At 46.5% G+C, this 26,652-nt stretch overlaps 2 protein-coding genes across 4 annotated transcripts; both read left to right on the forward strand.

Moving 5' to 3' along the window:
* Positions 1-139: 139 nt before the first annotated feature.
* On the forward strand, positions 140-7,312 carry hsp90aa1.2 (heat shock protein 90, alpha (cytosolic), class A member 1, tandem duplicate 2). 2 transcript variants are annotated; one of them, XM_047022035.1, is made up of 11 exons: positions 140-279; positions 1,584-1,733; positions 1,977-2,343; positions 2,509-2,642; positions 3,154-3,480; positions 3,726-3,891; positions 4,119-4,309; positions 4,795-4,942; positions 5,094-5,362; positions 5,718-6,071; positions 6,685-6,897. In XM_047022035.1, exons 2-11 carry the CDS (start codon positions 1,584-1,586, stop codon positions 6,769-6,771), a joined length of 2,193 nt encoding a protein of 730 aa, XP_046877991.1. In that variant the 5' UTR covers positions 140-279; the 3' UTR covers positions 6,772-6,897. The 2 variants fall into 2 exon arrangements, with proteins under 2 accessions (XP_046877991.1, XP_046877990.1); XM_047022034.1 differs by having other exon boundaries at positions 143-279; positions 5,718-6,051; positions 6,859-7,312.
* A 2,198-nt stretch (positions 7,313-9,510) lies between these two features.
* On the forward strand, positions 9,511-26,125 carry ppp2r5cb (protein phosphatase 2, regulatory subunit B', gamma b). Of its 2 annotated transcripts, XM_047021472.1 has the most exons (16): positions 9,511-9,627; positions 10,411-10,470; positions 12,271-12,433; positions 19,094-19,293; positions 21,557-21,667; positions 22,259-22,351; positions 22,719-22,849; positions 22,984-23,043; positions 23,143-23,251; positions 23,642-23,695; positions 23,949-24,119; positions 24,298-24,425; positions 24,608-24,709; positions 24,803-24,875; positions 25,113-25,229; positions 25,890-26,125. In XM_047021472.1, exons 1-16 carry the CDS (start codon positions 9,601-9,603, stop codon positions 26,022-26,024), a joined length of 1,734 nt encoding a protein of 577 aa, XP_046877428.1. In that variant the 5' UTR covers positions 9,511-9,600; the 3' UTR covers positions 26,025-26,125. The 2 variants fall into 2 exon arrangements, with proteins under 2 accessions (XP_046877428.1, XP_046877429.1); XM_047021473.1 differs by lacking the exons at positions 9,511-9,627; positions 10,411-10,470; positions 12,271-12,433 and adding an exon at positions 16,563-16,789.
* Positions 26,126-26,652: the final 527 nt, after the last annotated feature.

A 26,652-nucleotide genomic window follows, 5' to 3' on the forward strand; every position in this document is an offset into this window, starting at 1 on the left:
CCACTTCTCTATGCCCACCTTCCAACAGAATTGAATGAACGATGGGCGTGGACAGAGTAACTATCCTGTATGATTGACATTGGTTTGCCCCACTCACACAGCACACTCACGAGCTATAGCCTGGAATATTCCAGACTGTTCTCGAAGCTGAAGATTTCTCGAACACTCCAGGACGGTATAAAACCCATCCTGCTCTCCCTTCCCCATCGTTAGGCAAGACAGTGTTGTTGCCAACTGAGGACCAACCTCACACGAAGACTAGGCAAACCTAATAGAAAGGTAAGACACACTAGTCACAAGAGAACAACTTATATAGCTAACCTAACGCTACATCAATTAGAAAAGTAGGATTTAAGGTAGCTAGCTAGCTATTATTACACGTACTGTACCAAACGATACTGTGGAGAATGATGAAAATATGAAAATGACATCGTCGTGTTTTAAAACGTTAAATCACAATTGGTTTTCATAATTTAACTGCTGTAGTCGGTGCCTGAGAAGTATTTTGTCTAACGTCATCCAATGTATTTATTGTACTTGACACATTTATTGTACCTACTGTGATCAAATCTTTTCCTTGCTATATGTGGTCTAACCTGCTGCCACGTGCTTAGATCCTCTCAAAGACGGATTAATTCATTTGTAATGTCAGTTAATTTAACGTTACTGTACTGTTAATTTAAGTTGACTGTGCGCATTTTACTTGAGTGATTTTCCGTTCGTACACTAACTGTCGTGACACACTGATAATTAGCTTCCCAAGGTTTCTCTTAATCATGAAAACAGAGTTTCGGTTTGAGATGAATTAATCGTGTTATCTAGTAGTTTCTAGAAACATCATGTCGTTTGCTGCGCGAACCGACAGGTGGAGTATTCTCCTAAGGCTATGGCATCTCAAGCCATGTGCTACTCGGCTTCAAGTGCTTAAATAAATATAATTATACCAGCCTGATCACCCCTTCACAGGCATCTACTACCACACAGTATGTCTTGAATGTGCTTAGTGAGATTCAAAATTAAATAATTTGATCAAACTCTAGAATATTCCAATTTTAGAGGAACATGCAGAGAAGACAAACGACATTTAGCCTGTCTTGTCAAACGATACACTTAATCTTGATCGTGTAATAGCCTTTGTTTTATCATGATAGGGACAAGTAGATCTCTTTTTTGTTTGTTCTGTAAGGATGGATTACCCTAATGCAGCAGTAAGCAGAACAGAGAGAGCAGTCTGTCACCCCACCTGTCTCTCCTAAGCCATTAGTCTCTCAGGAAGTTTAAGAGGTTCAGGAGCAATTGATTAATGCGACCACCTTAGCCAAAGATCCATCTTTATTCACATAGCTAACTAGATTACATAACTGCCCGTACAGTGAGCTTTTTTTTTGCTGTGCCAATTACGTCACAGCCTAGTGACTCACCTTCTGTGGCCTGATAAAAAAACCTTGGCAGCACAATATATATATGTTGGCTGGGAAGTGCCATGAAAACACTGTGTGGATATGACACATTCTCGCTGTGTACCCTTTGAAGTGTGTTTGCTCCTTCCATGCCTGTTTTGCTCATGCGTGTGCTGTCATCAGATGCCCGAGGCGCACGACCAGCCCATGGAGGAGGAGGTGGAGACTTTCGCCTTCCAGGCTGAGATTGCTCAGTTGATGTCTCTGATCATTAACACCTTCTACTCCAACAAAGAGATCTTCCTCAGAGAGCTCATCTCCAACTCCTCTGATGTAAGTTAATTTTTATTTTTATGTAAAAATAAATACAAAATCAACGAAGCCCAAACTTTTGAAGCAGGAAAAGCCCCCACGATAAATATCTCTTTGATATTGCAATTAAGTTTTATCGTTCATTAGGCTAATCTATTATTATTATTATTGTTATTGATTTTTGTATTAATTGATGATGTTGAATGAATACACTTCAGGGACAAAAAGTTGACTTGTCAAACCCTTCATTGATTTTTTTTATAGGCTTTGGACAAAATCAGATATGAGAGTCTGACTGACCCCACCAAGTTGGATTCGGGCAAAGACCTAAAAATCGAGATCATTCCCAACCCCCAAGAGCGCACCCTGACCCTGATCGACACGGGCATCGGCATGACCAAGGCTGACCTGATCAACAACCTGGGAACCATTGCCAAGTCTGGTACCAAGGCCTTCATGGAGGCCCTGCAGGCTGGAGCTGACATCTCCATGATTGGCCAGTTCGGTGTGGGTTTCTACTCTGCTTATCTGGTAGCTGAGAGGGTGACCGTCATCACCAAGCACAATGATGACGAGCAGTACATCTGGGAATCGTCTGCTGGTGGCTCCTTCACAGTTAAAGTTGATAACCGTAAGCACAGCTAATGCAGACAAATAACGTTTTTTTTTTTTTTATTCAGTCCTTCTCATTCATTGGCTATGTCTGACTTGACTTCAGTTTGGCGGGTCTGTGTTGGAGTAGTATGCATGTCAGTAAAAAAAAAAAATCAATTCTAACCGTGATGTCATCCTGTAGATGAGCCTATTGGGCGTGGCACCAAAGTGATCCTGCACCTGAAGGATGACCAGACAGAGTACCACGAGGAAAAAAGGGTCAAAGAGATTGTGAAGAAGCATTCACAGTTTATTGGCTACCCCATCACACTTTTTGTAAGTATTCCCAGCAAAAATATATTTCTTAGATAGTTAAAATAATGTATGTGCCTTGGTCCATACTATATAAAGGCCATTTCAGGGCTTGAAATGAACTTCTATTTGGTTGCAATGGTGCTGCCAACTTTAAAAAAGTTAGGAGTACCAGCAAAAATGTAGGCGCACCCACCGATGGTTTTTATATAGTCTTTTCAGCTCATAACATTTTGGGTGTGAATGATCTCCATGTGACGTGAATACAGAGCTCACAGCAGGCACATACTGTGCTGTAGGGTAATGAGGCAGCGTTTTTATAAAGAAATTAAAACAGGTCCCACCCTAACGATTATTTGCACTCGCACAAATGTTCCCAAATATATTTTGAGGTTGCAAAGGTAAAATATCAAGAGCATTTGCTACCAAAATGGTCGCAATACCAAGCCCTGCATTTAATATGAATGTTTGTATGTATGATACAGTATATATCTAGTTTTAAGTGATGTATAAAAACTGTATATTTATTTGTCAGGTGGAAAAAGAGCGAGACAAGGAGGTGAGTGACGATGAGGCTGAGGAGGAGGAGGAGGAGAAGAAGGAGAAGGAGAAAGATGAGGAAGACAAGGACGAGGACAAGCCTGAGATCGAGGATGTGGGTTCAGATGACGAGCACGACCATGACAAATGCTCAGACAAGAAAAAGAAGAAGAAGAAGATCAAGGAGAAGTACATCGACCATGAAGAGCTGAACAAGACCAAGCCTCTGTGGACCCGTAACCCAGACGACATCACCAATGAGGAGTACGGAGAGTTCTACAAGAGCCTCACCAACGACTGGGAGGAGCACTTGGCAGTCAAGGTGAGGCATACCAAGTCCATCATGGAACGCAAATAACCTCAATAGCCAATTACTAATTTGTAGTCCTCATATCTCTCTTAATCCCAACCGCACAAAACAAATACAGGATATAGTGTATGGTATTAGACCAGGAAAGGGCAGTTGTCCTTTTGCATCCAAGTTGCAGCACTGTTTATCTAACCATAAGTAAGGTTAATTGACAAATCCAGTTGAATCGTTGACCTCCTGTTGGTTTCCCCCTGCAGCATTTCTCAGTGGAGGGCCAGCTGGAATTCCGGGCCCTGCTCTTTGTGCCTCGCCGCGCGCCCTTTGACCTCTTTGAAAACAAGAAAAAGAAGAACAACATCAAGTTGTATGTGCGAAGGGTGTTCATCATGGACAACTGTGATGAGCTCATCCCAGAGTACCTCAGTAAGACAATATATATATTTACAGTAAATATACTATATAGATATATATACATTGTAGATATTAATTTATGTGTCAGATTGTTCTTGTAAATAGAGAATTTATTATCTGTATCTCAGCAAATCCTTTTAGCTTTATTGTCTGCTCGTCATCGCTGTAATTGGCATAGATTTTCTTTAGCACTAAGCAAAATGCAGAGCAGTAACCGTTTTTGTCTGTTTCCTGATCAGACTTTGTCAGGGGTGTGGTGGACTCTGAGGATCTCCCCCTGAACATCTCCAGAGAGATGCTGCAGCAGAGCAAGATCCTGAAGGTGATCCGCAAGAACCTGGTCAAGAAGTGTCTGGAGCTCTTTACAGAGCTTTCAGAAGACAGGGAAAACTACTCCAAGTATTACGAGCAGTTCTCTAAGAACATCAAGGTTGGTTTGACACACTCTTACTATACTTTCCTGTTCCTAACACCAGGTGACCTTGGAGGTTAAACTGAGAAGGACCTCAAACACTGTGGCCCAAGGGTAGACGCTGTCACCATTGATTGTTTCACCACCTTCCTTCTTTACATGTCTGGTCTTGTGGAGCGTTATTTAGTGCCCCACTAACCAGTAGTAGTTCTCCACCTGTCTGATCCACCCGCCATTTTGTCCTCTTAAACCTGAGCTAAGCATCTTACGGCCATTCCCAGATCCTCTTACCTCCATTTTATACCACTCCTATGGATAGCAGGGGATAGTTGGCAGCCCATAATGAATTGATGTGTAATTTCTGCACTGCATTTGCAGTTCCTATCCCAACCAAAATTCACGTAAAATGTGCATAATAACTTGGCTTACATTAAGTTTACTGTATTGGCTTTAGAATGATTGTGTTTAATAATCCAAATTCTCCGGTCTTTTGTTTGTTAAAGCTGGGTATCCATGAGGACTCTCAGAACAGGAAGAAGTTGTCAGATATGCTGCGCTACTACACTTCCTCCTCAGGAGATGAGATGGTGTCTCTCAAGGACTATGTCACACGCATGAAGGACACCCAGAAACATATCTATTACATCACTGGTGAGAACACACACTTCAAGCCATCATCAAATCTTCCTTCCCGTTTTCATACTTCCACCCATCCATCACATCAAAGTGAAAGATATTTGTGTACGTAAAAATCTATATGATAACTACCCTCTTTCTTTAATTCTTCACCTGTGTTCTTAAGGTGAGACCAAAGACCAGGTAGCCAACTCTGCCTTTGTGGAGCGCCTTCGCAAAGCTGGTCTGGAGGTCATCTACATGATTGAGCCTATTGATGAGTACTGCGTCCAACAGCTGAAAGAGTATGATGGCAAGAACCTGGTTTCAGTGACCAAGGAGGGTCTGGAGCTGCCTGAGGATGAGGATCAGAAGAAGAAGCAGGAAGAGCTGAAGACCAAGTTTGAGAACCTCTGCAAGATCATGAAGGACATCCTGGAGAAGAAAGTGGAGAAGGTGAGATGAAATATCCCTGATTTCACTCAGTGCTACAGTATTGACTCAAGCCAAGGCACTAGCATAAAATCAATCTCTGGCTCTGAAACTGAGACTTGTCCAGTCCAATGGAAAAGGAGTGAAGGGGAGTGATCGATATACTACACTCTAATGCGGACTGCCAAGCTATTTCTTACAGCTTTGTGATCAAAACCTGTTCCACGTAACACTCAAATACACACAAATGTGTGTACTTTGATCTTGAGTGTCAATGTTTATATTGTTTTGTTACTGCTTCACAACATTGCACCTTTGAGGACAAATGAAAGTTTTCCTCTTTACTGCTACTCTAACCTGAAACACCTTCCCTGCAAAGGTCACAGTCTCCAACCGCCTAGTCTCCTCTCCCTGCTGCATCGTCACCAGCACCTACGGCTGGACGGCCAACATGGAGAGGATCATGAAGGCTCAGGCCCTCAGGGACAACTCCACCATGGGCTACATGGCTGCCAAGAAGCACCTGGAGATCAACCCAGACCACGCCATCGTGGAGACCCTCAGGCAGAAGGCCGAGGCAGACAAGAACGACAAGTCTGTCAAGGATCTGGTCATCCTGCTGTTTGAGACGGCACTGCTGTCTTCTGGGTTCACCCTGGACGATCCCCAGACCCACTCCAACCGCATCTACAGGATGATCAAGCTTGGTCTGGGTGAGTGGGGGGCCTTTGACAGTCCCAGTGTTTCCCACAGATTAGAAAGCTATATGTGGCGGGGGGGGGGGGGGGGGGGGGGGTGTTGTTTCATGTCAGACCGGGGGGGGGGGGTCGAAATAATTCACAAAATCAATCAACAACAACAAACAAATAATTTCTGCATATGCAGGTAGCGACGCTGCATACAGGGTGCTAAATAACTATTTAACTGGTCGGCTCCATGACGCCGGGTAAGTAGCTAGCTCTTGAAACTTCTCACCAAAACAACGAAGGGGAACCTTCGATTAAGACATGTCCGTCGGTACCTAGCGAAAAGTAGCCTCAACTTTCCTAGACCTTTAGCTACGGCACTAATGCTGAAGGCTCGCTGATGTAGCTGTCGGTCTCACTAGAACGGCGTATGCATCGTTGCTAACGTGTGCTGACGTAGTGACTGTGTGTGTATGTGAGAAAGACGCGTGCGTGAAAGAGACGGAGGGAGAGCAGGGAAAGCAAATGCAGCTGAACGAATACGCTGCGTGTTTTTACCTAAATGGCGAAAAAAAAAATGTTTACGAAACGCAATGTGTGGCGGCCGGTGTTGATTCTGTGGCGCACCGCCACAAATTAGTCTATGTGTGGGAAACACTGAGTCCTATCTATAATCATCCCCCTAAGCCTCACCTACATTGCATCACTCTAAGCAGTTCTTACTGTAGAAAATTCCAGCCAAAATAGTTAGTGTTATGGTTTCAATGGTTGAGGGACAGGCAGATAGTTTCAAGGGTCTTGATTCAGCTGACAGTCTCTCTTCTACCCCCCCAGGTATTGATGAGGATGACCTGACCACAGACGAGCCTTCCTCTGCCCCACTTGAAGACATGCCCCCTCTGGAAGGGGAAGATGACACATCCAGGATGGAGGAGGTTGATTAGACCAGACGCCGTTGTATCATACCAGAAACCGTTGGGCAGTAGTGTTGTGTATGCCTGGATTTGATGTTTTGTTCATGTGGAATGTTTCCCTGCTTTCCACTCAACCAGGATCCTTTGCCCTCCACTTGACCACAAACAGCTCAGATTCATTCCTTGAAAAATTGTGTTTTGTTTATTTTAAGAAATAAGAGCCATTTGACACGTTTTCTTTTTTTTTCTATTAAGTTTTGTATCTATACACATACCGGCATTCCTTTTGTGTCATTTTATTGTAAATATCTTCTCAAAATTGATTCTGTATCGTGAAACGTTGGAACCCAAAATAAACATATACAATACATGTACAATTTGCCTTGTCTTGCTTTGCAATAGAGTGAAGCAAGAATACTGATTTTGCCGGACTATTTTCGATAAAAATGACAGTAGATGGCGCTTGCCTATGGAAGCAAATCGTGACCAAAATTCAAATGAAAATGCATTTCCAGAAATGCATTTTCATTTTAAGAATGTGGCTGCATTATTTGACTCATAAATCAAATTAGTATTCAATCATCCTATTTGCATTTTCATTTTCTTCTTTAAGACTGCTCATTCTTTCCCTTAATTAAAATGAAAACGAAAAAGACATTTGAAATTTAATTTTCAAAATATGCCCCAGCAAATAGATACCAAAATTCAATTTGAAATGTAAAATTTGAAAATGAAAATGCATTTCCAGAAATGCATTTTCATTTTAAGAACGTGGCTGCAAAATCGTGACCACAATTCAAATTCAAATGCATTTCCAGAAATGCATTTTCATTTTCAAGAACGTGGCTGCAAAATCGTGACCACAATTCAAATTCAAATGCATTTTCAGAAATGCATTTTCATTTTAAGAACGTGGCTGCAAAATCGTGACCACAATTCAAATTCAAATGTATTTCCAGAAATGCATTTTCATTTTAAGAATGTGGCTGCATTATTTGACTCATAAATCAAATTAGTACTGAGCGGACATTGCATTTTCATTTTCATGTTTTGCCCGCAAAGAACTGCCCATAATTCGAAAACGAAAATGCATTCTGAGCGGCGCAGTTGAGTGACGTCAGTAGCCGCTCTTCTTCAGCTCCCTGCTGACCGAGCTACCCATCTTGTTCGGTAGGGGGCGGTGTGCACATACGCATTGCATTACATGGCAAATGTGCCGGGAAATTGATTGAATTGCCGGGTCTTTAGAGGACGCATCACAGATCATGGCGCTCCCTCAAATTGTGCAGACACTGATAGAATTAGCTGAGCTGGTAGAAACTAATAATATATCTGAGTCTGATGCCCGTGACCGAGTAGAACAAGTCACAGAGAGCTTGGCTGCATACTCTGCCGTCACAGACGTACACATTAATGAGGTTGCCATAGTAAACCTCTCTTCAGTCCTGGAACGGCTGGATGCTGTGGAGCCTCAAATGGGACGGGGACGACCAACCATCCACATCCCGTTCGAGTCCATCGAAAACTATTTATTCGAACGGGATGTGGATGGTTGGTCGTCCCCGTCCCATTTGAGGCTCCACAGCTTCTTTGCGGGCAGAACATGAAAATGAAAATGCAATGTCCGCTCAGTACTAATCAGTACTACTAATTTGATTTATGAGTCAAATAATGCAGCCACATTCTTAAAATGAAAATGCATTTCTGGAAATACATTTGAATTTGAATTGTGGTCACGATTTTGCAGCCACGTTCTTAAAATGAAAATGCATTTCTGAAAATGCATTTGAATTTGAATTGTGGTCACGATTTTGCAGCCACGTTCTTGAAAATGAAAATGCATTTCTGGAAATGCATTTGAATTTGAATTGTGGTCACGATTTTGCAGCCACGTTCTTAAAATGAAAATGCATTTCTGGAAATGCATTTTCATTTTCAAATTTTACATTTCAAATTGAATTTTGGTATCTATTTGCTGGGGCATATTTTGAAAATTAAATTTCAAATGTCTTTTTCGTTTTCATTTTAATTAAGGGAAAGAATGAGCAGTCTTAAAGAAGAAAATGAAAATGCAAATAGGATGATTGAATACTAATTTGATTTATGAGTCAAATAATGCAGCCACATTCTTAAAATGAAAATGCATTTCTGGAAATGCATTTTCATTTGAATTTTGGTCACGATTTGCTTCCATACTTGCCTCCGTATATCGACGTCGATCAGTGGGGGAAGGGAGAGGAGCACGCTTTCCCGAACTTTCATTAGCTCGTCATATCGTTCTGGAATAATGGTTTAATAAAAGTTGTAATGTAGCCTACCAAATAGGTAAAGATAAAAAATAATAATGGCATGTGGAAATGCCTACATGTCTGACCTTGTTGTTGGGTACTCATTTAAAACTGGATTATAATGTAGTGTTATATTAGAGGTAACTCATCACAGTGTGTCAAAAAGCCGCCGCTGTCACCAGGTGTCGCCTACAGACAGCTCCCGCTCTCTTCCACCAGCATAATCTGTTAGAGAGACGTTGGGTCACCTGATAGATAGCAGCCTATCACACCAGCGACGCCAGCCACTAGCACTACAGCGCAGAAGACGGGAGTTGGCAGATTTGGTGCTGCTGGACTGTCAGAAGGGGAGCAAGGGTGGCTACGTTAATGCAATGCCGAATAAAACGAAAAAAGATAAGGTGAGTTTCCAACACGGGACTGGACTATCTGCAGATAACATTTGTATCGTTTCGATGTCTTTGAAGATGAATCTAGGCCCACATACTTGACAGTTAGCTAACGTTACAGTATGTCCCATCTGGATCTAGGTGCGACTCCAGAGTCTTGGCTGGTGTGTATGTGGTAACGACGTTAGCAAGTACTTTGTAAATTCACGCTTGGAAATTTAAGCCGGTTGTGAACTAACTATGCACAAAAATAATATGTTTGTTATGGCTACTATTATAACGTATATGTGGCTGAAAACCTGAACTTTGAGCTAGCCACTATGATTTGCCGGGTGTTTGTAGAGGCGAGCACGACACAGGAACATTAGTCTGAGACTGAATCCTCACCAAAGCGTCAGTCACAAAAAATGCTCAGCTATGTTAGCTAGCTAGTATCTTTGAATAACTTTGTTCTAGTCACGCTATAATTCGGAAATTAAGCGGACATATGCACCACATCACGTTATTTAGCACTAGCTAGATAGCTAGATAGATGGGTGATGTCAGCTAGCAGTAACATTGCTTAAACTTTAGCTAGGGTAATGCAAGCCACGTCCGTTTGACAGCTAACGCTACATAGCTAGCTCGAGGTAAGTACTATGTGACTAGGCCAAGTAGAGTAGCCACTTTATTGTTGTGCTAAATTTGGCTTCGAAGTGTGGCTAGTAGTCACCGTTATGTAACCCTCACGAGCTTTGAGCCTAGAGTTGTGAATTAAGACGATATAAACTAAAGTATTTTCACGTTTTATTTTAGGACACCCCCAAGTCTGGTAAAGTCGGGAAAACTGGAGCACAAGAGAATTCAGAACATGAGGTAACGTAGTACTCAGACATCAGACATGACAACACGTACTGTACAGTAGCAACTCTGTCAAATAAGGAACACCAGCCATTGATGGTGACCTTAACTTTTGTTGGTCATTATGACAAGATAAGAGATCATCTTGAATAAAAAGGGACACCCTTGAACGAGTGAAAGAATTGAATCTCTTTTTTGTCATCATATGGTAGAAAATATGTTCTGTGAGACCCCATTTTGCTATGTGAGTGGGGAGACAGATACATTATCTCCACCACCAACAGTGACATGTTAAGCTTACAGAAATGTGGATGGACCCTAGTTAACTGATGTTTTTTAATATTTGAAGACCTAAGAATCTCCTCCTTTCTGCCTATCCCTGAGTTGTAATCCTGGGTTATCTGTATTCAGTTGTGTGTCAGCTGCATATCTGCTAATGCGCAAACCTTGTGTCAAATTGAAATTGCTGGGCAACAAGCTGTCACTGTTACACCCCCACCCCCCGCTCCATGCACACACACACACACACACACACACACACACACACAATACCACCAAAGCCCCTCCCATCCAGGCATCCTCTTAGATGCCTTTGACCACAAGAGCCCTGTAAGCTTCAGAGGGATAGTGACAAAATCATGGTGGTCATAGCTATCATAGAGCCGATTTAGGCACTGTAATGCCCATTATTTACGTGGGAGTATTGAGCTTACTGCTTTGGAGCAAGCTGCTAGCTGGTTTCTGTGCCGGTTATTCTCGATATTCATTGCCTCCATGGCTAAGAGCCTCTCCGGAATACCGCTTCAGGTTTTACTTGTAACTGTATCCTCTTCCAAATCAACGCTTGGCAATGCCTTAGAGCAGTAGTTCTCAATCCTGGTCCTCGGGACCCCCTGCCCTGCATGTTTTAGACGTTTCCCTCCTCCAACACACCTAATTCAAATTAATGGGTCGTTATCAGGCCCATTTCTTTGAATCAGGTGTGTTGGAGCAGGGAAATATCTAAAACATGCAGGGCAGGGGGTCCCGAGGACCAGGATTGAGAACCACTGCCTTAGAGGACCTGCCAGTTGAAGCGCTGCTCTCCTGTGTACTGTATGAACCCATGAAGCTGCCTGAGGATGTATCAAGAGCACAGACAACATTGGGTTAATGAATCAGTGGGAGAGAAGACCTTCTGTTGGGTCACATGAGTCAGTAATCCAGCCCATCATGGGGTCCAGCCACAGCTTTAGTTCTCCCATTACTAGACAGTGGCGACCAGGCTAAGCTGTCCTAACTCCCAAACACTTGTGGTCTTGTAGTGTGAGAGAGGGACAGCAAGCAGAGCCAGTGGGGCAACATTAGTTGGGTTTTTAAGTGACTTTGACAATTGCCCCCAGGGCTACTGTTGATAAAACCAGACTGATGTGAACCCGTGGTTGCAGAGAGAGTGAGAATGATGTTGTCAGGTGTGTGGGGATTAAAGGATCCTAGCCAGCAGGTGGGACCAGCCATGAGACACGCACACATTAACATCCAGACTTGTCCCATGTGATCTATGTTTATGGCTCTGGGAACAGTTTATCTAAAGCTGTGAAATTCACAAAGCAAACAAACATGACCCGAACCCTAACTGCCCTGTCTTCAGAGTTCTACGATGTAAGGGAAGTTTGGCTTGTTGTTGACACTGTATTCATGTTGCCGTCAGATCTGTAAACACAACGGAGGTTGCCATGGCAAGGAGTGAAGCCTTGGCATCATTCATGCCACTGCCTTCACATTCATTGTATTGCGCAATTCTTCCGTCTCACCTTGTCCCTCCTGTTTCCCCAGGGCTCCAACAGGAAGGGCAGTAACAGTGTTCCTCCCACCACTCAGCTGCTGAAGGGGAAGCAGCCAGGAGCCCAGACCCCGGTCAAGAAGGACAAGAGGCAGAGCTCGTCCCGGTTCAGCCTCAGCAACAACAGGGAGCTGCAGAAACTGCCTGCATTCAAAGGTATCACAACCCCCGCCGGGCACACCTCGTGTTTATCGACAGACAGTTCTGCCACAGTCATTTAGTTGTAGTTTTTGAGTATATTGGCTTGGTGGGTTAGGTTTAGCTCAGTGGTAGAGCATGTGACTGCAGATCACAAGGTCGCAAGATCAAATCCCGCCCCTCTCCCCCCCATGTGCGTCGCTTTGGGTCAATACGTCTGCTAAATGAAATTATTAACTGCATGTCATTATTATGACATGCAGAGGAGTCTCCCTTTCTTTGGCTCTCTGATTTATTCATCTCTTATGGCACCTGTCAAGAACCAGTTCCTAACACCAGTGGTGAAGCTCACCTCATCTGGGAGGATGGTCTGAGCTTGGTTGCTAAGCTGGGTTTTGTTGTGCCTGTGGTCCCATCAGTTCTCATGTTGCACTCTAAGCAGTCTACAAGCTCAGCGCTCCAGCCCAGGCCCCTGGGGCTTTAGCCCTGAGTAAGCTGTGTGTCTACCACCCGCTACGTAAAAAAAAAAGAGAAGATCTTATGTAAATCACATGGATGACACACTCTCTTGTCTCTCCTCCTTTGACGCCCCTCTGAACATCCCCTGCCTTCGCACCGCTACCGTGCCCAGTCCTCGTAAAACGACGAGCCACAGACAGACTTACGCAAGACATGGAAACAAACAGGAGACGTAGATGGCATGGACTTTGCGCTGGATTTAACCCAAGTGTCTATATTTAGGGGTAATCCAGAGATAAGGCTCTAATGCCACTGGCCCTTGTGTTTCCGAATACTCTTGGTGCCCAGATAAGCAGAGGCCAACAGGACCCTCTCTGTCAGACTGTCTTTTAGAACACAGAGAAATCCTCTGCTATGCCGAAATTGGCGTATAATATTGTTGTTAATGTGTGTGTCACAGACTGGCGTTGATTTGGACGTGTAGGACCGGAACAACGTTAGTTTTTTGTTGTTATCCAATCAGTCAGGATGAGGACGTTTGGGTGGTCCTGCCGTGTTCATGTTACTGCTGTGGGCTGGTGCTCTGCTTTTGCTTTTGCAGGACTTAATAACTCCTACTCTCAGAAGGATTAGGTCAGAGGTTGAATTGCTGATCCATCTATGGCTCCTGCCCAACCTGAAGTAGACCTTTGGAAAGTACACACACACACACACACATACACACACACACACACACACACACACACACACAAACTCACTCACACACACGCATGCACACCTCTGTTGATCTGTAACAGTAACCAGGTAATCTAACTGCCTCAGCTGCAGTAACACCGTGTCCTGTGGTAAGCTGCTCCGTCAGACACAGGAGGGCGATCTGCACTGGACTGGACTCAATACTCGGTTAACTTGGGCACAGACTTGGGTTACAGTCTGCGTTACATAAACTGTATACAGATGTCAGATAAGCTTCCCATTTCTTCGGTTTATCCTGCATCTTAAGCTCCTCCATATGTTGTCCTGTGGCCAGTTGGATGTAATCAGGGATCCTATCCACCTAGCAAGGCCTGTTTTCATCCCAGACATTGTGCCTCTGGACAGAGGCTGTGTGTGTTAGCTGCAAGCCTGCCGGCCTGGTAGAACGCTGCCCAGTGCAGAGCCTGTCCAGAAACAGGGAGTCAGATGGCGGTTAGGGAATCGGTCTATTGATCAGAAGGTTGCCGGTTCGATTCCTGGCCGTGCAAAACATGACGTTGTGTCCTTGGGCAAGGCACTTCACCCTACTCGCCTGGGGGAGAATGTCCCTGTACTTACTGAAGGTCGCTCTGGATAAGAGCGTCTGCTAAATGACTAAATGTGAATGTGAAACTACACACAGTCAGGCATAATATAACCCAAACCCTTCCATGTGGAGAGAGGAGCTGTCCCGAGCTGAGGAACATCTTCCTGAGTTTTGTCTCCACCTGTTGGTTGAGCAGAAACACAGCGCTTCGCTGATGAATTTTCTTCCGTTTATTATCAGCCCAATTGTCTATCTTAATTTTATGCCATGTTCTAGAATCAACTCTAGAACCCTCAGATGTGTTCTACTCTCAGTCCTCTTCTCTGCGAATGACATGAATCTATCGTGAATCTGATCAACGGAATAGTGCTTCAAATGGACTAGGTCCCTAAACGCTGGTGATAATACAGTACCGGCTGCCTGTGATTATTAATAAGATCAGCAGACCGAATCAAGCCTTTAGCTGTCAGCAGCTTTAGTGTATTTTTGTACTTTCTCTCGCTATCCCAGAATTCTCTCTAAGGTCTACAAACAAACCTTATATGTAGAACAGCCTGATGCCTCACAAGCTAAAACTCATTCTACACCGTGACTCTTGAGAATGGGACGAGTGTTTATTAATAACCTGGACTGGGTTGTGTGTGTGTGTGTGTGTGTTGGGTTGGTATGTTTTGGAACAACAGGTCCTCTGATGGTAGAATACCTCATGACTAGAGAGAACAGCCCAGACAGGGCTGCATTCACTAAGACAACCCAGAGCCCCTCTTCACTGAGGAAGACTTGGCCTCTACGTAAGCCAAGCCCGAGGAAGATCTGGTGTCCCAGCTCGAGATTCAGACCAGCACTAAACCCACGACGGACAGAAGAATCTTCAACGTCAGTATGCCTGAGGGTGATGATCTCTGAGTGATCTTTTTAGATGATGAGTCTGACTTTCCATTAATAACAACAAACCATCAAATGGAACGAGACAATATCTGAAGTGTGGTTCTCAGCTTCAAATATGCAGATTTGCTTTCCGACCGTCGTCCAGTAAGTGTCAAAGCCAAACGCTGATCCTGCACATTCTCCCCCCCCCTCCCCCCTCACTGAAGGCTTGCTTAGACGCTCCATGTTGTGCCTTCTGTGTCTTGTGTTTCTGTTGGAGCTTCACTCTGGGTTTGAAGGGTGAGGGTGTGGCCTGGTTGCTTTTGCCAGTTCATTTATAACTACGTTCAACCCCTTCCACACTCCACACATTTTACAACTGTTGGCATAGCGACAGCTCCTTTACCAACAAATGCTCCCCTGGCCGGGACCCCGACCTGGACCTAGGAACACACTGGCCGACTTGTTTGGGAAAGTCGACCAGCTTGTTGTGACCTTTCAGATAACAACATGATTGATTTTGATAATACACTCCAAACAAAAAGGAGTTAAAAGATTAATCATGCTTGTGTCTGCATAGAAAAGCAGGCGTCTCAATGTGATCGTGGGCTCCATAGTCCAGTGAAATGAAGCATGACTTGGTCTTATTTAGGAAGTTGGACGTTGTTTCAGAGATGATGTGGAACTATGGGGGGAACTATGGGGATATTAAAACTGATGCCCATGGTCTCACCTCGCCATGTTGATGGCTCTGCCCAGGGATCTGAGTCACAGTCTGGAGATTTAATTCGATACTTGAATAAGGTGCCTCGCACAGTTTAATGTTATTAATATTATGGTCTAGCATAAGAATACATCCCAACTTTCCCATACACCTTCCCCCAGTCATCTGTGTGTGTGTGTGTGTGTGTTGGGGTGTGTGTGGTGTTGGTGTTGGCTCATCAGCAGTGCAAGTTTCTGCCCTAAATGAGCAATTGAGCTAGCTGTAGAATGTGGTGCCTTGCATAAGCACTTCCTGAGTGGCTTGCATATTGACTTCCTGTCGTTGTGTTTCTCTCATGCACCTGGATCTGGGTCACATAAACACACCCGATTTATGACAGTAACCATTTTGTTTCCAGTGACTGTCATTGAGACGTCAGATCCCTTTAGTCTCTGTTTTCATACTGTTCTTTTATTGATCTCTACGCTTATGTCCCTTTTAGACTAACATGATTTATACTTTGTAGTTGAAGAACAATGCTGGTTTATCAGAGACATATGGAGAGGGAAGGAAATAAAATGTTTTGTTTAGCTCCTGAGTTATAGTTTCTTATTGAAGAGTATTTCTTCCCTTAAATGTTTGGTTTGGATTCTAGAGCTGTCTGAAGTTCACTGCACTCTGAACCTAGCTGTAAGACCTGCTCCAATCACAGGAGAGGTCCCTCCCTTCCCCCAGCCCACCAGGCCAATCTCCTCCCTCATGTTAATGCATTCTGACAACTTGCCCATGTGACCAGGGGGCAGCCAATCAGGCTCCTCCTGTAAGGAATGACATCACTAACTAGCTGGTTCCCTCCAGCAGCAGGGGAGCTTCATTTTCTGCTCTGAGTGTTTGTGCTAAAATGGAGGCTGGCTCCTCGCAGTAGCCTGGCCTGCCCTCTGCTCTCCTCGCGTCTGCCTCAGCCACTAGATGTTGACATGTACTAGAACTGCTGCAGGGATGGTCCTGGATGCACCAGGCTCCAACGGGCCTTTTCATCCTGTGGCCCTTATGCATTTTAGAGGTGAGGAGGACTGCTATGTTTTTATTTAATTTATTTTGGGGGGAATTTTTTTTATTCCATGTGTCTTTTCCTGCGTGTTTGATTGTCGGGGCGGTTGAGGAGAATGTCACCGTTTGCCATCTGTGGTCTCGTGCTAAGCGTGCTGGTGGAGGAAGAGCAGGGAACAGGAGTGGAGGTTGTCAGTTTGCTCTGTGTTTGTGTGATATCCTCTTGTGTACTCACTGGGTTAGTACGTGGGTATTTTTTTGGGGGGGGGGGGTGGGGGGGAAGGCGATAAGTGTTGTGATTGTGTCAACGGGGAAGGCTAGTGCGCTGCATAGCTGGGCTGAAGAGAGCGGGAGGAAGGGGGAGAGTCAGGGGAGGGGGGCTAGTTTAACTGTCTTCTGCTGCCTCTCCCATCCCCCACTAAGACTGCTGATGTCTAAGGATGTGAGGTCACAGGCTGGAGAAATGTATTTAGTCTCTCTGAAGCTGTGTACCCAGGTCTCTGCATTACGCTGCTTTATGACTTCTCAAACTGCTGCCCAGCTAAATTAATGTGGGGTGTGTGTGTGGGGGGGTTTGTCTTAAAGTTGATCCACTTTGCTGCAGGGGTAAATCTGTGAAGTGACTGTGAGGTTGGCATTTTAATGATGTTGTGTTGTAACGTGTACTGAAATACAGGGATTGCTGGCAGTTGTGTGTATGAGTAATCACAGTTTTTCCTGTGATTTCAGTGGTCATCTCTTTTCAGATGACCACTGGGGGAAAAAAGCATTTCAATGGTTAGTTTAAAATCCATACAGTAAATGTTACTCCATTGTCAACATGCATAGATTTACGCTATAGGCCTTTTAACTTCCTTCCTATACCAGAGGATTACACCAGAGTTACGAGTCCCTTCAGATCTACAGGACTGCTTGTTTAGCCTTTTCCCCCCTGTTGGACAAGCTGGCTATAAATGTCAAAGGGCAGATAGGTAGAGGGCCATGCAGGCAGGCTTAAAGGCAGGTAGACAGGCAGGCTGAAAGGTTGAAAGGCAGGCTTGAATGCAGGTAGACAGGCAGGCTGAAAGGCAGGCTGGAATGCAGGCAGGTAGACAGGCATGTTGAAAGGGAGGCAGGTAGGCACTAGGCAGGTAGACAGGCACGTTGAAAGGGAGGCAGGTAAGCACTAGGCAGGTAGACAGGCATGTTGAAAGGGAGTCAGGTAAGCAGGCAGGTAGACAGGCATGTTGAAAGGTGGGTAGGTAGGTAGGCTGGCTGGGTGGGTGAAAGGTAGAGGCTGGCAGGCAGGCTGTGCCTGGGGAGGGTGGCTGGATTCCTGTGAGGGAGGAAAGGTCAGGAGCCCAGGCATGCAGCGACACACACAGCCAGACTCGATCCTCTCTTAATATTTCAGGGCCTGTTCAGAAACACTAGTGCTGTTGTGTAACTGGAGCAGACCTGTGCTTGCCTTGGAGGGGTAGAGGGGACATGTTAAGAGCACTGCACATGTCTCAACACACCAACGACAAGCAGGAACCAGGGGACAGTGAGAAAGAATGAAGAGAAAGGGAGTGAGGAAAGTAGGAGGGAGGGGGAGTGTGAAGAGAGGGAAGGAGAGCTGATCCCGTCTGTTCTTTACAGGGTGCCCAGACAGGGAAGTTGGAGAGGGCAGTGTTACAGTGTTACAGTGTTACAGAATGTTTGTAACACTGTTTGAAACGCTTCAAAATAGACCTCACCCTTTTTACATGCTTAAGAGGTGAGGGAACTGTGCTAGACATATTTAAGTACAACATTAGGGCCCCTGTTTTGTAAATGGGCCATGTTGAGAACCCTTTAGGTTGGGACTGTTAATCTACATTCATTCAGTCGTTGCAGATGTTGGCGAATGGAATTGTGGTTGGTTCTACTGAGATTAGAGGTAGAATTAGATGGCCAACATCAACATCCATCTCCTCTCCACAGATAATGATAATGGGGTGAGTGAGTTGGTTGGTTGCTCATAAACATTGATTCATGCCAGGCTTGTTGTGCGATCCATCATGCATGCACAGAAGGCTGTGTGTCTGTCTGTATAGTATAGATGGGCGACTTCAGAAGTGCAGTGAGTAGAAATTAACTGGCACAGACAGAAGGCCCGATTCACTGACGTGATCGTTTACAGAACTGGTTTTTCAATGATGTTATCTTTTTCTTACATTCGAGCATGTACACACATAACCAAAGCTCCTCAGCACCTGCACTGGTTTCCAATGTTCCACTGGTAGGCTGGGTCTACAGCAGAAACACTGGCTGCGTCCTGTGCGTGATGATGATCTCCTCCCTTCCTCCCCTGTAGACGTCCCCCCCGCCGAGCAGGAGAAGCTCTTCATCCAGAAGCTCAGACAGTGTTGCGTGCTCTTTGACTTCCTGTCCGACCCGCTGAGCGACCTGAAATGGAAGGAGGTGAAGCGGGCGGCGCTGAGCGAGATGGTGGAGTACATCACCCACAACAGGAACGTCATCACAGAGCCCATCTACCCAGAGGTGGTGCACATGGTCAGTACCCAACACCTGTCTGTCTGTCTGTCTCACAGGGTCAGTACCCAACATCTGTCTGTCTGTCTCACAGGGTCAGTACCCAACACCTGTCTGTCGCACAGGGTCAGTACCCAACACCTGTCTGTCTGTCTGTCTCACAGGGTCAGTACCCAACATCTGTCTGTCTGTCTCACAGGGTCAGTACCCAACACCTGTCTGTCGCACAGGGTCAGTACCCAACACCTGTCTGTCTGTGTCTGTCACATAGGGTCAGTACCCAACACCTGTCTGTCTGTCACACAGGGTCAGTACCCAACACCTGTCTGTCTGTCTCACAGGGTCAGTACCCAACACCTGTCTGTTTGTCGCAAAGGGTCAGTACCCAACACCTGTCTGTCTGTGTCTGTCACATAGGGTCAGTACCCAACACCTGTCTGTCTGTCACACAGGGTCAGTACCCAACACCTGTCTGTCTGTCTCACAGGGTCAGTACCCAACATCTGTCTCACAGGGTCAGTACCCAACACCTGTCTGTCTGTCGCACAGGGTCAGCATCTTGTAGGTATCTTTGGATCTACCATGGTTAGTAGTCACATGGTTAGCCTGAGCCTGAGGAGAGGTGTGCACACCAGAGCCTCTGAGCGTTTCAGCTCCACCTCCCTATGTACCTGGCCCCTGAGTCACAGACACTTCAGAGAAAATCCAGTGACCTGCGTCTGAACCCAGGGGAGGACGCCAAGCCACACGCAACTCATCTAGAATTTCTTATCTAACATTCTTGATCAGGCTTACCAGACCTCTGGCTTTGTGGAGCTGGCATAATCAAGTGATAGCTGAATTAGCAACTGTCTGTCTTGAGGTTGCTTGTGAGCTAACCTTGAGGGCAGAAGCGGTATGCTCTTTTTTTCTCCTCTGCCTCAGGATTAAAGGCGGTGGTTGCAGTTGGTTTACCGTTGGTTTTACATTTGTGTCGAAATGAACCAGCCTGCTACATTTGTGACACTCGATGCAGACGTGTCGTTTGGAGGGCGGGGGGGAGCGGGGGGGGGGTCCGGTCAGGCTGATCAGATCAGGCTCTCCTGATGATGTGACCTGGATGAGCGCTGGATGCCAGGTCCGTCTCTCCGTCTCTCTCTCTGTCTCTCTCTCCGTCCCTGCGGTTGAATTAAAGCTCTTTGATGTTTATCAAAGCTGGCCTCGATGCCGAGGCGCAGGATACGGCGGGCGAGGTGCAAATTGCCCCCCATTCACCTCGCGTGGCCTTCTTATTTGATCAGGGCAGCAGAAAATGCAAGGTGGCAGTCGAATCAGCATTAAAATATACTCTCTAACCCCTGAGTTGTTCCTTTCCTGTCCCCTCCTCCTCCACCCTTAACAAAGACGACACTTTGAAGCCAGCTGCTTTTATCATCAAAGTATGGAGATTGACGAGGACACGGCCTCTATTCTAATTCTTGTGGTTCCATTATTCAGCCAGCGTAGTCTGAGAGCTGACACCACAGGGATAAGGAACCCAGACGCCAGCGTGGCCCTGGCAGGGGCTTCCAGGCTCTGCTGCCACTGGTCTGGTTCTCTGGTGACATGAAGGTTCCACTGGCTGAGCCACGCTGGGGTGGGCTGGCAAGGACTGGGGTGGGGAGGGCTGGGGTGGGGTGGGGTGGGGTGGGGTGGGGAGGGCTGGGGTGGGGTGGGGTGGGGAGGGCTGGGGTGGGGTGGGGTGGGGAGGGCTGGGGTGGGGTGGGGTGGGGTGGGATGGGGGGGTCTGGCGAGGGCTGGGGTGGGCTGGGGAGGGCTGGGTTAGGGTTAGGGGGAGTGGGTGACATCAGATAATGTAAACTTTGACAAGTGAGTGCATCTCTATCTCCTCTCTCTCTCTCTCTCTTTCTATCTGTGGTTTTTCATCTGAGGGGAGTGGCTGTCAGCATTTGAAGGTTATGAAGAAGAAGGAAAAAAAAAAAGTGAGGGCGTTAGTGCGAGAAGTGCAAAGGAAGGGTGTGCTCTGTGTTTGTGATAGAGAGGAAGGCCCTGTAAATGCCAGTGCAAAGGTCCTGACACTCTGTCATGTCTTGCTGCACAGGGTCCTGCCTCCACACATACCACTGATTAACAGCCTGCGGCCCCCGGTTTGGCTGTATTGATTCAAACGCTCTCGCAAATGAACACACCATGACACTCGCAAGTGCGTTAGTTAGCTGGAGGTTTTAGCTGTGCTTTCCTGTAGGTGTGTGGTGCTGTGGTTTTGGTTGTGCAGGCTGGGTAGTGACTGTGTGCTTGCCTCCAGTTTGCAGTGAACATGTTCAGGACGCTGCCGCCGTCCTCCAACCCCACGGGCGCCGAGTTCGACCCCGAGGAGGACGAGCCCACGCTGGAGGCTGCATGGCCGCATCTACAGGTACACACACGCACACACACAGTACTGGATGCAATATATGTGCACACACACACACACAATACTGTATACAGTGTATGTGCACACACACACACACACTACTGTATACAGTATATGCACACACACACACACAGTACTGTATACAGTATATTTTCCCCCACACACACACACACACACACAGTACTGTATACAGTATATTTTCACACACACACACACACACAGTACTGTATACAGTATATGCACACACACACACAGTACTGTATACAGTATATATGTACACGCACACACACAGTACTGTATACAGTATATGCACACACACACACTACTGTATACAGTATATGCACACACAGACACACAGTACTGTATACAGTATATTTTCCCACACACACACACACACACACAGTACTGTATACAGTATATTTTCACACACACACACACACACACAGTACTGTATACAGTATATTTTCCCACACACACACACACAGTACTGTATACAGTATATGCACACACACACACACAGTACTGTATACAGTATATGCACACACACACACACACACACACACAGGAAGAGTGAGCCTGCTTCTCTCTCTGTAGCTCGTCTACGAGTTCTTCCTGCGGTTCCTCGAGTCGCCCGACTTCCAACCTAATGTAGCCAAGAAGTACATCGACCAGAAGTTTGTAATGCAGGTACGACCCCTCTCCCCCTCTCTGTCTGGGTCAAGTGGATCAGAGGACATGCCTGTGAGCCATGCCTGTGAGCCATGTCTGCATGCGTTTATGGTCTCTGTCTTTTTGTATGTGGATCAATTCCATTCACTATATGGATCCAGGAGGAAATTCCGGGTTCAAGTGATCAATACAGGGCATTGAATCTAATTGCCCCATTTGTTATTGTGTGTGTGTGTTGGGTGTGTGTGTGTGTGTTGGGTGTGTGTGTGTTGGGTGTGTGTGTGTGTTGGGTGTGTGTGTGTGTGTGTTGGGTGTGTGTGTTGGGTGTGTGTGTGTGTGTGTGTGTTGGGTGGCGCTGGCTCACCCCGGTGCGGTCTCCCCCCAGCTGCTGGACCTGTTTGACAGTGAAGACCCTCGGGAACGAGACTTCCTGAAGACCACTTTGCACCGCATCTACGGCAAGTTCTTAGGCCTGCGCGCCTACATCAGGAAACACATCAACAACATCTTCTACAGGTGAGGGACAAACCTTGCTACGCTGCACGGTGTTCACATGGAGCCAAGGCTAATGGATTATTATGATTATTATGATTATTTGGGATGTTTGGTTCATTATTTGCTGACTACAAGGGCTGTTATTTTCCTCTCAGGTTCATCTATGAAACGGAACATCATAATGGAATAGCAGAACTATTGGAAATATTAGGAAGGTAATTGATGCCTTGCTCCACAGAAAATGCCTTCATGCCCTGTCAACTGTATTGGATTGTCGGGTCATTAATCTGTCTCCCTCCCTATCTCCCTTACAGCATAATCAATGGGTTTGCCTTACCATTGAAAGAGGAGCACAAGATTTTCCTGTTGAAAGTTCTGTTGCCTTTACACAAAGTCAAGTCTCTCAGTGTGTACCACCCCCAGGTAGGCCCCCCCCTCTCCCCTCTGGGATCAGTACTGGAATCCTGCTTAGACTCTAGACATGGACTAATAAGAAACCCCTCTCTTTCTCCTCTCTTCCATCTATCTTGCTCTCTCTCTCCCAACCTTATCTATTCTCTCTCTATCATCTGACCTCTCTCTCTCTTGTTCTCCTATCTCTCTCGCTCTATCTCTCTCGTTCTCCTCTCTCTCGTTCTCCTCTCTCTCGTTCTCCTGTCTCTCATTCTCCTGTCTCTCGTTCTCCTCTCTCCTTGTTCTCCTCTCTCTCGTTCTCCTCTCTCTCGTTCTCCTCTCTCTCATTCTCCTCTCTCTCTCGTTCTCCTCTCTCTCTCGCACTCTCTCGCACTCTCCTTTCTCTCTCGCCCCTGTCAGCTGGCATACTGTGTTGTGCAGTTTCTGGAGAAGGATAGCACTCTCACAGAGCCGGTAAGATACTTTTTATATCTAGCTGGACTTGTTTCTTTGGGTTATCTAGTAACGTTAGTTTAAGTAAACAACACATAGTGTTACAAAGTTTCATCAAATGAAATGTTTTAACTGCACTGGCAGCCTAACACGTGTGTTTTAAGCATCAGCAAGCTGAAAACAAATATTTTTGTTCTTAAATTTAGCAATTTTTGCAGTTGTATTTTATAAGACGTGGTATTTGCTTGGTACTGAAGACTCTGTCTGTCTACAGACAGTGATGGCTCTGCTGAAGTACTGGCCCAAGACCCACAGCCCCAAGGAGGTGATGTTCCTTAACGAGCTGGAGGAGATCCTGGACGTGATCGAACCCAGCGAGTTCGTCAAGGTCATGGAGCCCCTCTTCAGACAGCTGGCCAAGTGTGTCTCCAGCCCGCACTTCCAGGTCCGTCTCCTTCCAACCCCTCCTCCCCTCGTCAGCGTGCGGGGCGTTGAGTGCTAGTGATAGGAACACTGCCTTTTGGTGTGTGACAGAACAATGAAAGTTTTAGTTTACCTGTGTGTCGAATTGGAACGTGTTTTGTTTGCGTGTGCGCTGGTCCCTGACTGTTGTGGTGTGCTAGGTGGCAGAGAGAGCTCTCTACTACTGGAACAATGAGTACATCATGAGCCTGATCAGTGACAACGCGGCCAGGATCCTGCCTATCATGTTCCCCTCGCTCTACCGTAACTCTAAGAGCCACTGGAACAAGTGAGTCACAGCCACATCCCCGCAACGCTGCCTCTCTCTTTCTCTATCTTACTCTCCGTCTATGTCTGTCTCTCTTTTTTTTCTTCTCTTTTTCTCTCTCTATTGTCTCGGGTTAGATTCCTGCACAGTACAGCTCCCTGTCCTGTGACCCACTGTTGATGTGTGTGTGTGCGTGTGTACAGAACAATCCACGGGTTGATCTACAATGCTCTGAAGCTCTTCATGGAGATGAACCAGAAGCTGTTTGATGACTGCACTCAGCAGTTCAGAGCAGAGAAGAACAAGTAAGAACACACACAACTCCTCTGTCATCGTCTCCACACACACACACATACGCACCCTGCCGTTCTGTTACTGATCTGTGCGTGTTTGTGCAGAGAGAAGGCCAAGTGGAAAGAGAGGGAAGATGCGTGGATCAAGATAGAGGATCTGGCCAAGTCCAACCCTCAGGTAAGAGTCCTAACCTCGACGTGCTCTAGGATCTCAAGCCCTCCCGATGCCCTGTGACTGCGCATCACACCCGTGGCTCGCAGTAACACAGTGCCCCGTGTGTGTGTGTGTGTGTGTGTGTGTGTGTGTGTGTGTGTGTGTGTGTGTGTGTGTGTGTGTGTGTGTGTGTGTGTGTGTGTGTGTGTGTGTGTGTGTGTGTGTGTGTGTGTGTGTGTGTGTGTGTGTGTGCTGGTGTAGTTCCTGGTGTTCGTGGACCCATCAGGCCTGGGCAGCCCAGTGGACATGGAGACTGACGGCCCCATGCTGGAGGACGTCAACATGCTGAAGAAGACCGTCCAGGAGGAAGCAACGCAGGTAATGCGTGTGTGTGTGCTTTGTAGAGGGGGGTGGTGTGTGTGCATACATGTCTACATGTTGTCTAGATCCCTGTTTGAACAGGGCGATGGTTTCATTAGGGAGCTCTTGGGCTCTCTCTCTCTGACTCTCTCTCTCTCTGACTCTCTCTCTGACTCTCTCTCTCTCTCTGACTCTCTCTCTCTCTCTCTCTCTGACTCTCTCTCTCTGACTCTCTCTCTCTCTGACTCTCTCTCTGGCTCTCTCTCTCTCTCTCTGACTCTCTCTCTGACTCTCTCTCTCTCTCTGACTCTGACTCTCTCTCTCTCTGACTCTCTCTCTCTCTGACTCTCTCTCTCTGACTCTCTCTCTCTCTCTCTGACTCTCTCTCTCTCTCTCTCTCTCTCTGACTCTCTCTCTCTCTCTCTCTCTCTCTCTCTCTGACTCTACCTTGACGAGACTGCAGCCCGGCTGCTTTTCTCCAAACTCTTGAGACATATGGCACAGTTCTGAGACTCATTAGATGGAAACCCTGGAGGCTGTCACACCTTGCTGCCCTTTAGAAAGAGTAACCAAACAACCCTGTTACGTACTGTGGCGTAGTGTGTTGTGACGCAGTGGGCCGTGCAGTGGCAGTGTGTGTGTGTGAGAGTCATTGTGACCCTGGTGCGTGTGCTGCAGATCCAGGGGGACCAGAGGAAAGAGCGTCCGATGGTGCGCAGGAAGTCCGAGCTGCCCCAGGACGTCTCCACCGTCAGCGCCCTGGAGACGCACCGGAGGGCCGAGGAAATGCTCACCCCGCAGGACGCAGTCTAGACACCCACACACACCCCGAGACACCCAGAGAGCCGTCCCACCGGCCCCACACTGACCAACACTGGCCAGCCCAGACCAGCCCAGACCAGCCCAGACCGGCCCAGACCAGCCCAGACCAGCCCAGACCAGCCAGGCAGCACCAGTAGAGAACAGAACAGCACAATTCAACAGCACCATCCCAGCTCTGCTGAACAGGTCTTGTGAGAGATTTGCTTTGACTGTGTCCAGTTCAGCATGGGCAACTGATGAAGCCACTTCAATTAAGGACACAGACACACACACAGACAGACACACACACAGACAGACACACACAGACAGACACACACAGACACACACACACAGACACACACACACAGACACACACACACAGACACACACACAGACAGACACACAGACACACACACACACACACAGACACACACAGACAGTCAGCCACCTCTCTCACTGTCCTCCTGCAGACACTCGGGTGCAGTGCTGCCCCCCTCTGGTCATTTCTCTCAGGTCTTCTATTTTTCCTTCTGTCCTTTTTCTCTCACCTCATCGAGCAGGCATAGTCTAACCACCACCACATCCCACTAGATGGCAGCTTTGGTTTAACACTTTGTTTATTCAAACAGGTTTGATTTCA

This window comes from Hypomesus transpacificus, chromosome 6, assembly GCF_021917145.1.
Source record: "Hypomesus transpacificus isolate Combined female chromosome 6, fHypTra1, whole genome shotgun sequence".
In the NCBI taxonomy this organism is placed as follows: Eukaryota; Metazoa; Chordata; class Actinopteri; order Osmeriformes; family Osmeridae; genus Hypomesus; species Hypomesus transpacificus.

Bases quoted from the DNA above. Each gene is read 5' to 3' on its own strand.
- hsp90aa1.2 (XM_047022034.1), top strand. From the start codon at position 1,584: ATGCCCGAGGCGCACGACCAGCCCATGGAGGAGGAGGTGGAGACTTTC. The intron at 3,892-4,118 runs GTAAGACAATAT...TTTCCTGATCAG, and splicing joins GCTCATCCCAGAGTACCTCA to ACTTTGTCAGGGGTGTGGTG. The intron at 4,310-4,794 runs GTTGGTTTGACA...TGTTTGTTAAAG, and splicing joins AGTTCTCTAAGAACATCAAG to CTGGGTATCCATGAGGACTC.
- ppp2r5cb (XM_047021472.1), top strand. From the start codon at position 9,601: ATGCCGAATAAAACGAAAAAAGATAAG. The intron at 10,471-12,270 runs GTAACGTAGTAC...CTGTTTCCCCAG, and splicing joins AAGAGAATTCAGAACATGAG to GGCTCCAACAGGAAGGGCAG. The intron at 24,710-24,802 runs GTAAGAACACAC...GTGTTTGTGCAG, and splicing joins TTCAGAGCAGAGAAGAACAA to AGAGAAGGCCAAGTGGAAAG.